Raw genomic sequence first — 13,748 nt, 5'->3', positions numbered from 1 at the left:
TGGGGGCATCTCCAGTTCCCAGCACTAAGGGATGACACGATGCCACAAAGTCATTGGGTTAATTAGACTCCCTGCCCCTTTATCACCGTATGGATTTCACAACCTCCTCTGCTTCCTTTCAGTAGTACAGCAGCTCCAATGAGCCTCTGGAAGTAGTGCCTTCTCGCATGGTGTGGTACGCTGCCAAAATATCACAGCATCTCAAGGGACTGTAAAAGTTGTGAAGTATTGCAGCAACGAAAATAATAAAAAGGAGCCTCACATGCAGCAACTGTGGCAACTAAACATTTAAACAGTTGGCTACACTCTACATGTAAACAGGAAATTGCAACAAGCCAAAAAGGTAATAAATTGGTGGATGTAGTGTAGTAATGAAAAACCCAATCAATGGCATTTTGTGACTATGGCATCCTTCAAAATACCTCTGGCATTTGAGACTGATTGGTTGAAAGTCTAAACATTTCTGAATGGAGCAAAAAGGACTATGCTGGGCTCCAATAATTATTCTGATGCTTAGCTAAAATGAGATGTCACAGTATTAGCTGTACAAGTGCATTACTTACGCTCCTCTGCCCAACCTCGTCTGAGCTACCAGCAGCACAGTCAGGGAGTGCCAAAGCAGGAATACAATTTTGAACATTTCTAGCCTGTTCCCTCCAGACAGGTTGACCTACGCGCTTCTCCGGAAGCTGACCAGTGCCTTCTGAGAGAATGTCACGTCTTACATGGCACAGAGCGGGCACTTGGGTAGAAGGGCCCTGCTGAGCCCTGGTGTCTCTTGGCCTCTCTTCTCACCCTTCTTCCTCACCTACAAGTCTTTGAAAATGCCTCTTGGGAGAGGCAATACCCTAGAAATGTATCCAATTTAATGACAAATAAAAATGGAACAGAAGATCCAGCTGTTCCTCCCCTGGATGTTGGTTTAAAGGCAGCTCGCCTGGATTTTGCAGGGTGGCAGTTCGAAATTTATGGACATGGGAGGAGGTCTCCATTCTCCCTCAGACTTCCTATGGATGGTGTGACGAGGGCAGTCTGAGGCCCTTCTGTCCTGCCAGTGTGACGACCACCAGCCAACTCTTCTGACTAATTGCATATATTTCTCAGACGCCCTCCCAAGACCCCTCCAAAAAGTAAAAAACAACAACAAAAAAACCCAAAAAACCACCCCCCCCAACCCCTGCAGCCAAATACTATGACATCCCAGTTAGTAAACACAAAACGTAATGCTTTACAAAATGAATACAATATTCCATGTGCACCCAGCTTCCACACGTCAGCACCGCACTGAGGAGGCTGCTGGGCTGGTGTCTGTAGGCAGTTTCTGTTGGCAGACAGCTCCAGTGGAATTGCCACCCTCAGTTATTGTTTAAGTTATGTATAAGACATGTGTGAACCATTGGATATTTGTGAAGTAACACTTGTGCTCCTGCTCATGCCCTGTTCCGTCCGTCCCCCAGAAGCTGTCCGCCTCAGAGCCTGGGGGCTGTTGCGGACCCCTATAGCACTACTTCGAGGTACCCCCTGCATGGGCCCCGAGGGGTGACCCCATGGCTGGGGTCCACCTTGCATTGGATGGCCCCAAGCTTGCGGTGGGCCACCCATGGGATGACCCCAGTGAGGTCCTGCACCCCCAGTAGGATTGTGGGACCAGCCAGAAGCTCCCGGGTAGCTGTGGCTGAACGCCTCGGGGGAGAGATTAGAAAGAACCATATTACTAAAACCTAGCCTCATGCTTTCTGAGTCAAAGGCTTCGATCTCGCGAGCTTGACGCTCCAGCAGGCTTCGTATCCGTTCGGTACGCTCGTTCTGCAACGCCAGCATCTCCTCCTCAATCTAGGAAGGAAAAAAAGAAGAGACAGTCTGTAGCAGCAGGACTCCTTTAGAGGCATGGCCTCAACTCTCTGAACGACTTGTAACAGCAAGCTAATGAGGAACCTTCTCCCCGTGTTTCTACACGAGACTGGATCTAGATCAGATGTCCACTGACACACAATCTGTTCTGAATGCAAAAGGGTAAGTCCCATAGACCTGCACATGCCAAAGCACAGTGAACACCAGTTGGAGGGTTCTGGTCCCTGATTCCTGGTGATTACAGAAGTTTTAGGGCTGCAAAGCCAAAGTTTGCAGTGAGACTAACAGCTTCACATATGTTAATCTTTTAAGATGCAGCAAAGTCTGCAGCTTCCACAAAAGCCTACTGGGAAAGCACCTTCAGACAGAGCCAAGCACAGTGCCTATACAGTCAAATACCTGCCAACACAGCTTAATGTGACCTTCACTGTTTGTAGCTGAATCTGATGATGACAACTGCTATTTTCTCCAGGATTCAATGTACAAGCCCACATTGTTTCCTCTCCAATGTTCACTGGCCAGATTTTCTTAGCTCACATTTATCACCTCCCATCTACCCCCTTTCCTAAATTGGTTTCTCATGTTTCATTACCCTGATACTTTCTCCAGGGTGTGTGGCTGAAGAAAGCAGGCAGCGATGTTTGAATTGTGTGGCAGATGATTAGCTAGACAATATGCAAGCTGGCAACTCCAATTTCTTCCCTGTAACAGTGTTCCAAATTGGTTTCCAACGGTACTTTGGTAGGGGCACTGGGATCAGCTCTCTCAGTACAGTAAACATGGGGCTACGGCCTCCTGACACCCATCAGACAGGGATGAAAGCCTTTCTTATTGAAATCTTTGCAGTCAGGTGGAGAACCAAAGAATCACTCCATTATCTTCTTGCCAGCACTGAAAAAGCTACTTTTGGCCTCAGTGAAAAAGACCAAATGGGTAAAAAGCAGCAGCCAAGACTTTTAGCATAGCTCACTGGCATCTCCCCTGCTGTCAGCAGCAACGTGGCCAAGAGGTGTTATCTTGGTCTGTGCTGAAGGTACTGGGCAGAGCTTGTACTTGTAAGCACTCTCCTGCCTTAGTCAGGGAATATGCAAAGTGACTTCATCTGGAATTTAGGAAACAATCTGCTCCAGCGTGAGTCATCTCCTGAGCCATTTGGGGCTTTCAGAAACCGCCTTATCCACTTGCCTGTTCACACAGCGGTCAGCTGCCTTGGAAGAGGCAGAAGAGGAAGAAGGTGCCTTCTCTAAGCTTAGCTCTTTAAAACACTCCACTCATTTTTTCCAGTCCCGCTATCTAAGCGGAACTCTCCTCTTCCTTTTCCAAAATTGCAGTGTCTTCAGCACGTCCAGCTGCTCAGTTTCAGGCTTTGTGACAGCGTAACACACAGGACTTGGTGCAACCAAACTTCGCAGGCAGGCATGCCTAATGCACTGCGTTAAAATGACATCACTCAAACATCCTCAGGTTGCAGGATTCTGAAGATGAGTTGTCTGAGGCACGTGGGAAGGAAATGAGTAAATCTGAAGTCTTTTAAAGACACTCTTGGGACATGCTCATTACTGGTGCAACGCAAACAACATCACAGCAGGGTATGGCTCGTACAGTGCCTCAGCCCCTGGCCCTTAAAGGCTGCAGGTTGATGGGGCTGGCTACTCCCTCCTTAGCCTCAGACCTGGATGCGCTGGTGAGTTACCATGGTGATGGGCACCATCAAAAACAGCGAGCACTGTGCTGAGAAGGGAGCAGAGTCCTGTGCACACCCTAACTTCTGGAATCTGGTTTATTACTGAACATCAGGGACTGACTTTGCCACAGGCTATGTATATATTTGTGAATATAAATTCTTGCTCACATACCTGCCCTTCCTCTGGCTGCCAGGTTCAGTTAGCACATGCAAGCAAACAGCAGGTGACATCGCCGAGTGACCCACACCAGCATCATCACAACTCTTAATTCTTACAAAACCAGAACACCCCTTCCCCCCAAATAATACCCTTGCAAAAGGTGGATGCATCTACCTTTGCACCCACATGTTTTCCCTTGAGCTGCCACTAAGTGACTGTAACCCCAGCAAGAAACAAGAGCCTCATCACTGGTCTTGTGACTTTGTGGGTTGCACTGCACTAGGACTGCACGTATTGCTAAATAAAGGCTCCTCCCTATGGCAACTGAAGGACCATCCTATCCTTTGCTATTCTAATGTCACGTAGGGACACACAGGGCACACAAACACACACAGAAAAATCATACTAGGTCTTAATTTTATCGTTTTGTTTTCTATGATGTAGCATTGCTACACTTCCTATCACCATTGCTGATGCCAAATGCTTCGCAAGGGCTCCCTATGCACAGAGACTTCAATCCTGGTCCACACTGAAAGACTTGCACAACATTATTATCAGTTGATGTGTGTTTCCTTAAGTCACTGGATAACTTTTAACATAACACTACAAGCAGTGCAATATATGCTGCTCCCAAAGACAAGGAGCAATGACCAGCAGGAGGCTCGCTGTGCCATACTTCTTCCCAGAGCTCCCCTCAGATCACACCGCCAGAGGGCAATGCACACCCAACACAAATATATACTCAAACGCAGGGCTGTGACGGGAGCCGTCCTCTTCTGGATGGGAGCAAAATAACTAGCGCTGGGGTCTGAAGACAGCTACTACAGGAACTCTGTTTTCACAAATCCAGTTACTTCCAGAGATTCAAGTCTACTTGCAGGAGACCAAAGCACAATAGGACTGGACTGTCTTCCTCTGCTGACCGTGAGGTGGAGCAGTTTTATTCTGATAAGGGCTCTCTATCAGCCCATCATCGATCTGTTAGCCTCTGGGAGAAGTTAAGTGTGAAGAACCTCGAGGCCACAGAATAACAGCCCTAATTTAATAAGTGCCAATCAGCAAAGTTGGGAACTGTTGTGTGAATGGCGATGGCTGGCACCCACAGGGCAAATCAAAGGGGGAAAAAATTAGCAGGAGGAAGGCTGATTGTGTATTTCCTTTCACTGCCTGTGCATTACCCTTCCCCTGGTTTGTGTAGGCTGCTCACGTTTCTATACACACTGCATGTCTGGCACTGCACAGAAAGCATATTTCAACAAGGAGCACCTTAATACACCCAGCCAATTACAAGGTGAGATCTAGGGAGCAGCAGGCCACCCGTGCCGGTGGGCCTGGGTACTTCAGTTTGCTCAGGGAAACGCTGCAGACAGCAGCATTTCCATAACAAGCAAAATTTCAAAGGGAAACTGCAGCCTGGTCTCCACAGATTGACAAACGGAGCAGATCTGCAGTTAAATAATATTACCATAAAACACAGGCTCTCAAATACATTTTACTTCCCTCCCCCTGCTCCAAAGATACCTACTACCAATACTATGCAAATTCCAAAAGCACACCCCCCCCTGCCCCTCCCCAGCTTTAAGTTGTTATTGTCTGTCCTCTAATGAGCTGGGAAGCTAATCTACAGCTCAGAGACAGAAAGAACAGTTCACTTTCCCTTCTGCCCAGAGAGGCACGGCTCCCTCTGGCACGCTTCAAGCAGCTCTATCCCAGCCAGAAGCTGCTCATATAGGATGGTTGAGCTGGCAGAAAGTTTAGCCTATGTGTCACTGAGCTATCATCCCAGAGAGGCAAATACCCAAATGATCTGTGTTACTATACAGAGCAAGGTAAAAAGCAATTTCTCTCTCTCTTGATAGGTACAGCGCAATTTAAGATCTGAAATGTGGAGTACACTAATGCTGCTTGCCTGCCCATTTTACCTTCTGCTCAAGGAGGGCCCGACGGAGGGATACCCTCTGTTCAAGATCACGCAGCTCCCGATCATGCTGGGCTTCTGCCTGCATCTTGATTTTACTCTGATATGCATTCAGCAGCTCCAATTCTTGCTGCAGCTGCATCTTCAAAACCTGGCACTCTGCTTCCTGTGCTTCATCCAAACGCAGCTGGGAAAGACAGACAATAGAGATGTTTCACTATGGGGTAACCACTCATGACACTCCGGGGCAGAACTGCGAGGAGGGGGAGAGAATGGGATAGGACTTTGTTTTCTTAGCAATACAATTGGTCTCTATTGTACTTCGTTTCACTGAACAGAGGACCTATAGTGACAAAGACTGGTGACAGTGAGCCCACAGCGCTGATGCAAGTGATGCTGATGAGCAGTGGCGCCTCAGGAACCACAATCCATACTGCAGAGACCAGACTGCTGGAGGTGCTAACATCCACAGCTCTCCTTTTGCTAGAGGCAAAGAGAAGATCTCTTGCTTTGTTCAACTGGATCAACCAATTACCTGCAAGCAGGAGACTTAAGTCCAGACCCCTGCCGCTGCAAGACTTTGAGCAAAAGAATATAATAACATAAACCTAAAAGCGATACTGAACTTCTAACCTTCCCATATGTAAATTAAGCCAGCTACCCTGCCTCTCAGTGCCAAATTTGTAGAGAGTGACGTGAGCAGGACGCAATATGCAAGAAGCGCAAAGAAAATTGCACATTCAGTCGTAGCAAGGACCCAAAGCATTGCTCATGTGGTCATTCCTTAAAGAAGGAATCTCTGAAAGAAGGAATCACAGAACTTTCACAACACTTTTAACATTATTTCAGATTTATAGTCAAACCTCTGGACTCCTCCATGACTCAATGAGCATCTTCCACCAGTGGGACATGCTTTGGTTGGTATCATTGACAAATCAAAACCTAAATGACTTAAGACAGCAAGCTGCACATTATTTAACGATGCTCTAACAGGGACGCTTATGTTGCCAAACTTCATGCAAAAGCAGTCCTCTGGCCACACAGATGCATCGCTTTGCATCTCTGCAACAGCAGCTTCAACTTCAACCTGCCTGAAGGGGGTAACAGCTCTTCCCTCTCCGTTTGAATGCTGCTTTTTAAATACAGAGGAATGACTGTGCTGGGTATGGCGCATGTAGCAGGGAAGCAGATAGCCTGCTGTCAGGATACAGATTGGCTAAAATGCAAACATCCTTATTTGGCTGAGGAACCCTGGGTCCCTCGGAGGCGACTCACAGCTTGTGTAGAGAGCATTTCATTAATGCTGTGATCATACTGCTCAGCCAGGATAGCCAGTTTCCGGGTCTGCTCCTCCTTGAGCCGTTTGAGGACAGCTTTATGTTCACTCTTTGGCGTGGTCTCCAGCAGATGGTTTCTCAGTGCTTTGTACTGTCTGGTTTGGATCTTGCACGTATCCTGAAACTGCTTCTTTATCTGTAGTTCTTTTGACTGGAAAGATGGAGGGGACACAAACAAAGAAAAAACCAGCACATTTCAAATGGGAGAAATATCCATTCAAATGGATATTTAGGATTACATTAAGGATATGAGTTCAAGAATCCACAAATGTATATTAACATCTACAGTGCAAGGAGGGAAGCAAAATACACAAGAGGCAATGACTACTGCTGCAGCTGCTTTGACACTGCTACTGTGCGAAACAATTACAATACAGACACTTTTATAACAAAGCTCCAGCCTAAATACAGCTGTCTCTGCACAAAGAGCCTCACATTTGTCACTGGACTGGATCCAGTCCTGGGTGTTGCTTTTCAAGAAAAGTTCTTGAGGGACAGGACTAGTATTTATTAGCACCAAAAGCCATACTTACACATGACTGTGCTTGTATGGCACATATATATGAACAGCACTTAATGTTATGGAAGGAAGCAGATCTGGTGCATGGGAAGGGACAGGGAAAAAGAGCAACACTTTTTCCATTGAGGGTTTGATGAAGATACGATGTACTGTAACCCTTGATATTATGAGCCTGGTTTTCATAAGAGATACTTAAAAAATGTCTGGGAAAGATTAGACACTTGAAGATGTACGCCACAAGCAACATCAGCATTGTGCCAGTCTAGCAAACAAAACAATTCCCCAGTCCCAATGGAGGCTTACTGGGGATTGAGTTTTCCCTCTGCACTTTCCTAGCATCTCTGTATTATTTAGAGACATAAATTTGTGATTGCGCATGAGGTCGGGACACATAAATCCTGGAAAAGGCATTTGGATCTGATTTTGTTGTATGACCTTGAAGAAATGAATTATTTTTTTCTTTCACCTGTCTTACCTGCCTCCAAAGCAGCTTGTAAGGGTTAACATCTACTAAGTGTTTTAAGATCCTGAAAAGGAGGGTGTTCCGGAGTTCCCTGTATCTTTCTACAGGAGGGCTGGCAGGGATACTTCTAACCAAGCAAAACCCAGAAGTGATGAGTGACGGTGGTTAACTGACAGATAGTCAAGTTTGCCATGGTAAGAAAAAACGAACCAACAAAAAAAAAAAAATCCCCTAACTCCCCACATCAGGGCAGTCAGAATAAACTCTGGGCCACTCCTACTGTCAGCCACCATGATGAAATCCTGAAGCACTGGGGGCAGGAACAGAGCACAGGAACAGATTCCTGTCCCTCCAATAAGTTGGAAGAGCTCTGGGATCTGAACCAGCAAGGCAGATATATCTATGTGCATGTCTCCCGTCAGCTCCTCCACTGCCTGCTCCTGGCACTGACTCAAGGCTCAGTGGGGTAGGTGATAAGCACAGCACTTGTAGCTACCTAGAAAGATGCAGTGGGATCAGACAATATATCCAGCCCAATTCAGACATCAGCATGCTTTGCTGCATAAACCAACAATTCCATTTTGCTAATCTGATGCAGAAAACAGGACAAAGATGGGTTTCATTCAAACCAAAACATGTACCGTGGAGAGGAATACATCGCTTTTACTCTTTCTAAATTCACAGGAAGCTATTTCCCTCCAGGAAATCTTTAAGGTTGTTTCTCCCTACCCCTAAGGGAAGCATCAGCAGGTTACACATTCCCATCGGGGACCTGGTTGCAGCAAAGCACTAGCAATCTATTTTGTCCTCACTTTCTGTGAAGTCTCACTTGGACATGAGACTCCGTTTACAAGCTTCCAATCCAAAGGCTTTAACAACAGGAAACAGAAGGGAGGGGTAAGATTTCCAGTCAGACTTCTGACAAGATCATTTTGACCTAGTATTGTGAAATACCAGCAAGAGGGTATTTGCATCACAATTAACACACTCGAAATAATAACGGAGCAGTTTTCACTGAAGGGTGAATTCGTTGAATTTAGTTGTCTGTCCTTCTGGTGCTGTAATAGTGGCAACAGACACTGACCGTTAAAAGTCTGCTTTCGGGACAAAGGACCTCACTAAATAACAAAGGGAAAGCCTGAAACACATGCCCTTGAGGGAAAATGCTGCTGAGGAGAGAAACTGAATAAATAGTCAAATTATCTACTCCAATAAGAATACTTGCCTGCCTTAGTCAGAAGCAAGAGAAGAGTTAATACTAGGGAATGGTCTCAATAAATAGGGGATTGTACTACAAACCCAACGGTCGTCCAGCCGGCTGCATTATTAGCACTGTGTGTACGCAAGGGTGCTGGATTGACAGCTCAAGCCTGAAATCCTTCACTAATCACAGAACAGCCATGCAAAGCAAACTGCAAGCTTTCCATGCTCCCTGCAAAATGCTCCAGCCCTGGCCGCCGTGGAAAAGGGAAGGGGTTGAAGAGCCTGCAGAGGTGAGAGGACAGCCAAGCCTTCTGCAGCCAGAGCCACCGCCGATCCTGCCACCCCCACTGCCAGCAAAGGAACGAGAAGGGACATGCTGCCCACTCGTGTTTGCGCCGCATCACCTTGGGGAGGCAGAACTCATTCATGCTAATCTCAGAAGGATCAAACTAATACAGCTGCTTCGGTTTTATTCAGCTCAGAGTGCAGCGCAGCTTCCCTGTGAAGTCATCAGCTATTTATACACTATATCCTTGGAGATTCTCAACAGCGATCAGATGGTCCCTTGTTCTCACAAGCTAGGTTTTCACTATTTAATATTATTCTAATATTGACAAATCAGGTTTGTTTCGTTTGTTGTTTTGGTTTTTTTTCTGAAGTTCTATTTTCAAGTTGGTTATTTTCTCTGTAAGAACATAACTTGCAGGTGGTAAAAACTAAGTCAGATGGGAAATATCACGAAGAGGAAAGACTTAGAACAACAAAGAAACCCCATGCTCAGTATGCCATACACTCATTTTGTTACTGGCACAGCTGAACACTGGGTGGAGAGAAGAAGTCTGCCTCCTCAAAGGAAATGTAGCAGGCAGCTTTGTGAAAGGCCTTATACTCCCTTCTCAGACACTCAGAATAAACCACTGGACTTCTTTGGATGAAGTGAAGGCTTACAATGAAAACACTAAGAGCCTCAATTACAGAGGCCCTATAGTTCTGGTCAGCCACCGCAGTTACAAGGGCAGCATGACAAACCCAGGAGAGCACAACGCAGCAAAGGTCAGCGCTAGGAGCTTCCTGAGGACACTGCAGTTGGCTGGTATCTCTCTCCCTTCCCCTGCCACTCGCTAGCATACCAGCCTTAATATAAAAACAATAACGAGGTGTGCTAGCCAAGATGGATAGTGCAGTTCATTTTGATGCGCACAGCAATGCCAAGCTTTTTTTTTTTTTTTTTTTTTTTTAAAACGACACTGCTTCATTACAGAAAAATAGATTTTCTTCCTGTATATGGGGGGAGAAGGGGATCAGAAAATGGTGTAGAAGGAAGAAGAGGGGAAACAAAGGGCACTGCAAAGATTAAATGCATTTTGAACGACCACAAAAAGGAAGGCACATTGCTGAGAACAATGGCTTTTCAAACAAAATGAAGGAATAGTGATGCTAGGGCCTGCCCACAATACACTGCAACCCCGACCACCACCGCTATGCTTCATATGTACGGCGTGGCTTGCAGGGCTGCAGTTGCACCCTGGCAGTTACGCAACTTGACAAATATGACACTTTTAAAAAAAGGTATTCATTTCAGAATGCGACACCCCTTCGAATTATTGAGCTTCAAAATACCTCGGACCTGCATACACTGCAAATGAGAACTGAGCTGTAATGTACCACTTTTCCACCACCACCAGCAGCTTGCGTCCAGAGCTCCTACATCACTTAGTACCTTCAGGCTCTTGGGCTGCTGCCGGACCTCCATGACATGCTTACGCCTCAGCTCCCGCTCCCGGCGCTTGTTGTATTCCAGCTGGTTGGTGAGCTCGGTCTGGTGCTGGAGTCGGATCAGCTCACAGCGCATCTTCTGGATGGTACTGAGATGGCGGAACTCCAGCTCCTGCATGGACTCGTGCTGACGCAGCAGCATGGCGTGCTCCAGGTCCTTCTGTGTCTGCCTTTTGTTTAACTCCTAACAGGAGGACAGAGGGAATTATTAGATTCTTTGTACTTACTTGGATTTCCGTTCACAGCGTGACATTTCACTTTGTTCACAAGGGCATTTCTCTCCTTCCAAGGCATTTGAGGACAGAGCACAGAGTTTCTATGTCTTATCAGAAGCAGACAGCACTGCCACTGGTAATTTTTCCTTCCTCATTTCATTTTTCTTCTTCCTGTTCTAGATGCTCAACAGGATTCACAGTAAGCATTTTCAAGAAAGGACCATAACTGTTGTACCTGTTGACTTTTTGGATCTAACAGTTCTCCCACAATAGGGCACTAATCTGAACATTTGATTCCGCATGATCCTCTAAATGCCATAGGGATTACCAGATGGCACTGCAAAACGTATCAAACCATTAGTTTACCAAAAAATTTCAGATGTAGCAATTAGCACTTCGGTCAGATTGGAGCTGGATGGCAGCTGCTCCTGTGAGATACATCTCACACAGGTAGTTCCAGATCTCATCGCTGCTTAGTCCCTTACCTCCCGAACCAGGTCTTGCTCCAGATTATGGCGGCCAAGGAGCATCCGTCTCTTAAAACGGCGACACTCCAGCTCCAAGTACTGCCTCTGACGCCTCAGTAAGTTGGCTTCTTCCTCTGCTTGGAAATGCTGGATGTTCTCCTTCTGCTTGGAGAGCCACTCCTGCTTCTCCTTCTTGGGAGTGCTCTGGTTTTCATTCAGCTCCTGATAACAGCAAGGTAATTAATTGTGGAATTGTTGCATTAAGCTCCTTGGCCCTGAACAAATGGACAGACCTGCCTAATAAACTACACTTCAGACAAAGTCATTCCACTTTGTCTTCTCATGGCCAGTACCATCCCAGCCTCTGTAAAAATGTATCATATCACCTATCTAAGGGAACACTAGGAGTCAATTCACAGTGAGGCAAATTTAACTACAACTTTTTTTTTACACTAGTCATTTTAACCCATCTAAATGCTGGTTTGTGTCCGCAGTTTCCAGACATACATATTAGCTTGAAATATAAAAATTATGGTTTGCCCCTGAAAACAAAGACACTTGGAGGTCCCGCCATAGTGCCTGACAAACGTTTTTACAGGCTCCCAAAGGACTCAGAAGAGAAGGAAAGCAATGCTATCCTAACTCATTTACAAAGGTTGTGCGTACCAAACTCCAGCCACATGAAGCACATCAGAAAATTTGTGTCTTGCTTGATCCGAACACATATGCGTTTTATAAGTAACTCATCAAGGCAGGGCCGCTCACTGAGACTCCATAACTTACAGAAACAATATAAAGAAGTTCACAGGTGAAACGTAAGGCCACATTTTTCCACATCTGTATTAAATTCAATATATAGCTCGAAGCATCTTCGGCAAAAGACTCTGCTTGCTCGAACTGCATACTAGAGATGCCCACACAGTAACTAGACTTGTCGTGATACATTTACAACTTAAGTACGAGACAGAACTCCTCTGTATTTCATCAGTGTTTCTTGGTGTTCTGTGATCTACTGCCCACTTAGAAAAAGATTCTATGTTATTATAAAGAGCCCACGCCACTATAGTTTTTGTTAGATCTTTCTTGGCTCTGCTGCTCTTTAGCCTTTTTTTCCTCCTGGGAAATGTCTATGTTTGGGAATATTCCCCTCTGGAGCAAGTTCCAAAGTTGCGTCACACAAGTTGATGGTTGAGCACTAAATGGCTCTTTCAAAAAAAGTATTTATAGCGCTTACGGTTTCAGCCACTCCACAAAAAGAATCAGGAAGTTTGATTCTGCAGCTTCTCTGCATTTCACAAAGGTCATGATTTTCACTACAATACAGTGATTATTAAACTATTACACAGCTTTCTCCATCAAAATTAAATAGTGTTTTACAGATATTTTCATTAAAAAAACCCTGCAGGTTATCTTCATTGCTCTGTTTTCTTGCTGCTGCTACTACAGAAATATCATTTAAGTGATAAGAAACTTCACTAACTGCTGCAGTGCATGGTCAATATCTACAGCAATGAGGTATGAGAAAAATGCCCATGACCTTTCTTAAACTACCTTCTTTCATTCCTTAGGATTGCCAAATTTGCATGTTTCTGGCTAAAAAGTAGTATTAAGCAATGGAGAGTTTTGTACTTTCACAAGATAAACATATAGGTGCCAATATATAAATAAACCCTCTTACTCTAAGGTCAAAGCTATGAAACACATACGTATACAAATATGAAACGAATACAATACTTGCTGCAATCCAGCGAAAGATCTCTTGTGCACAGTGGCACTTCTATTTCTGAATGCTCACCGCTCTCCCACTGTACTATAGTCACATTTCTCATTACAGACGAGTTACCTCTTTCAGCTGCTCTTTACGGAGTTTATATTCTCTCTTCTGGGACTCCAGGAAACTGTTCAATTCTTTTTTCTGTTGGGCCTGAATATGCTGTTGAAACTTCTTTTCTTCATTGGCCATCACTTTAGCCTACAGCAAATCCAGCAGCAAATCAGTTTAATCCTTTGGGACTCACAGCTCACATTCCATTTCAGCCCCAAGACCAAGAACTCACGGTACAGTCACGATACTCACCATGACTCTGAGTAAGCCCGAGTCTCAGGAGCTTGCCCTCACCCTCTTCTCATTCCACCCCCTCATCAACACACCCA

At 45.4% G+C, this 13,748-nt stretch overlaps 1 protein-coding gene across 1 annotated transcript in view; it reads right to left on the bottom strand.

Annotated features, from left to right (window-relative positions):
- Positions 1-276: 276 nt before the first annotated feature.
- Positions 277-13,748, bottom strand: part of TAOK1 (TAO kinase 1) — a 35,527-nt gene continuing 22,055 nt past the window's right edge. Inside the window, exons 14-19 of the mRNA XM_009645171.2 lie at positions 13,438-13,566; positions 11,613-11,816; positions 10,857-11,096; positions 6,889-7,101; positions 5,618-5,800; positions 277-1,833 (exon numbers count right to left, since the gene is read on the bottom strand). Of these exons, the coding sequence (XP_009643466.1) occupies positions 1,372-1,833; positions 5,618-5,800; positions 6,889-7,101; positions 10,857-11,096; positions 11,613-11,816; positions 13,438-13,566 (1,431 nt within the window). The 3' untranslated portion in view covers positions 277-1,371. The remainder of the gene's footprint in view (positions 1,834-5,617; positions 5,801-6,888; positions 7,102-10,856; positions 11,097-11,612; positions 11,817-13,437; positions 13,567-13,748) is intronic.

Source organism: Egretta garzetta, unplaced genomic scaffold (assembly GCF_000687185.1).
Source record: "Egretta garzetta isolate BGI_Z169 unplaced genomic scaffold, ASM68718v1 scaffold108, whole genome shotgun sequence".
NCBI lineage: Eukaryota > Metazoa > Chordata > Aves > Pelecaniformes > Ardeidae > Egretta > Egretta garzetta.
The sequence above is the reverse complement of the archived record's forward strand: the minus strand, read 5'-3'. Positions and strand labels throughout refer to the sequence as shown.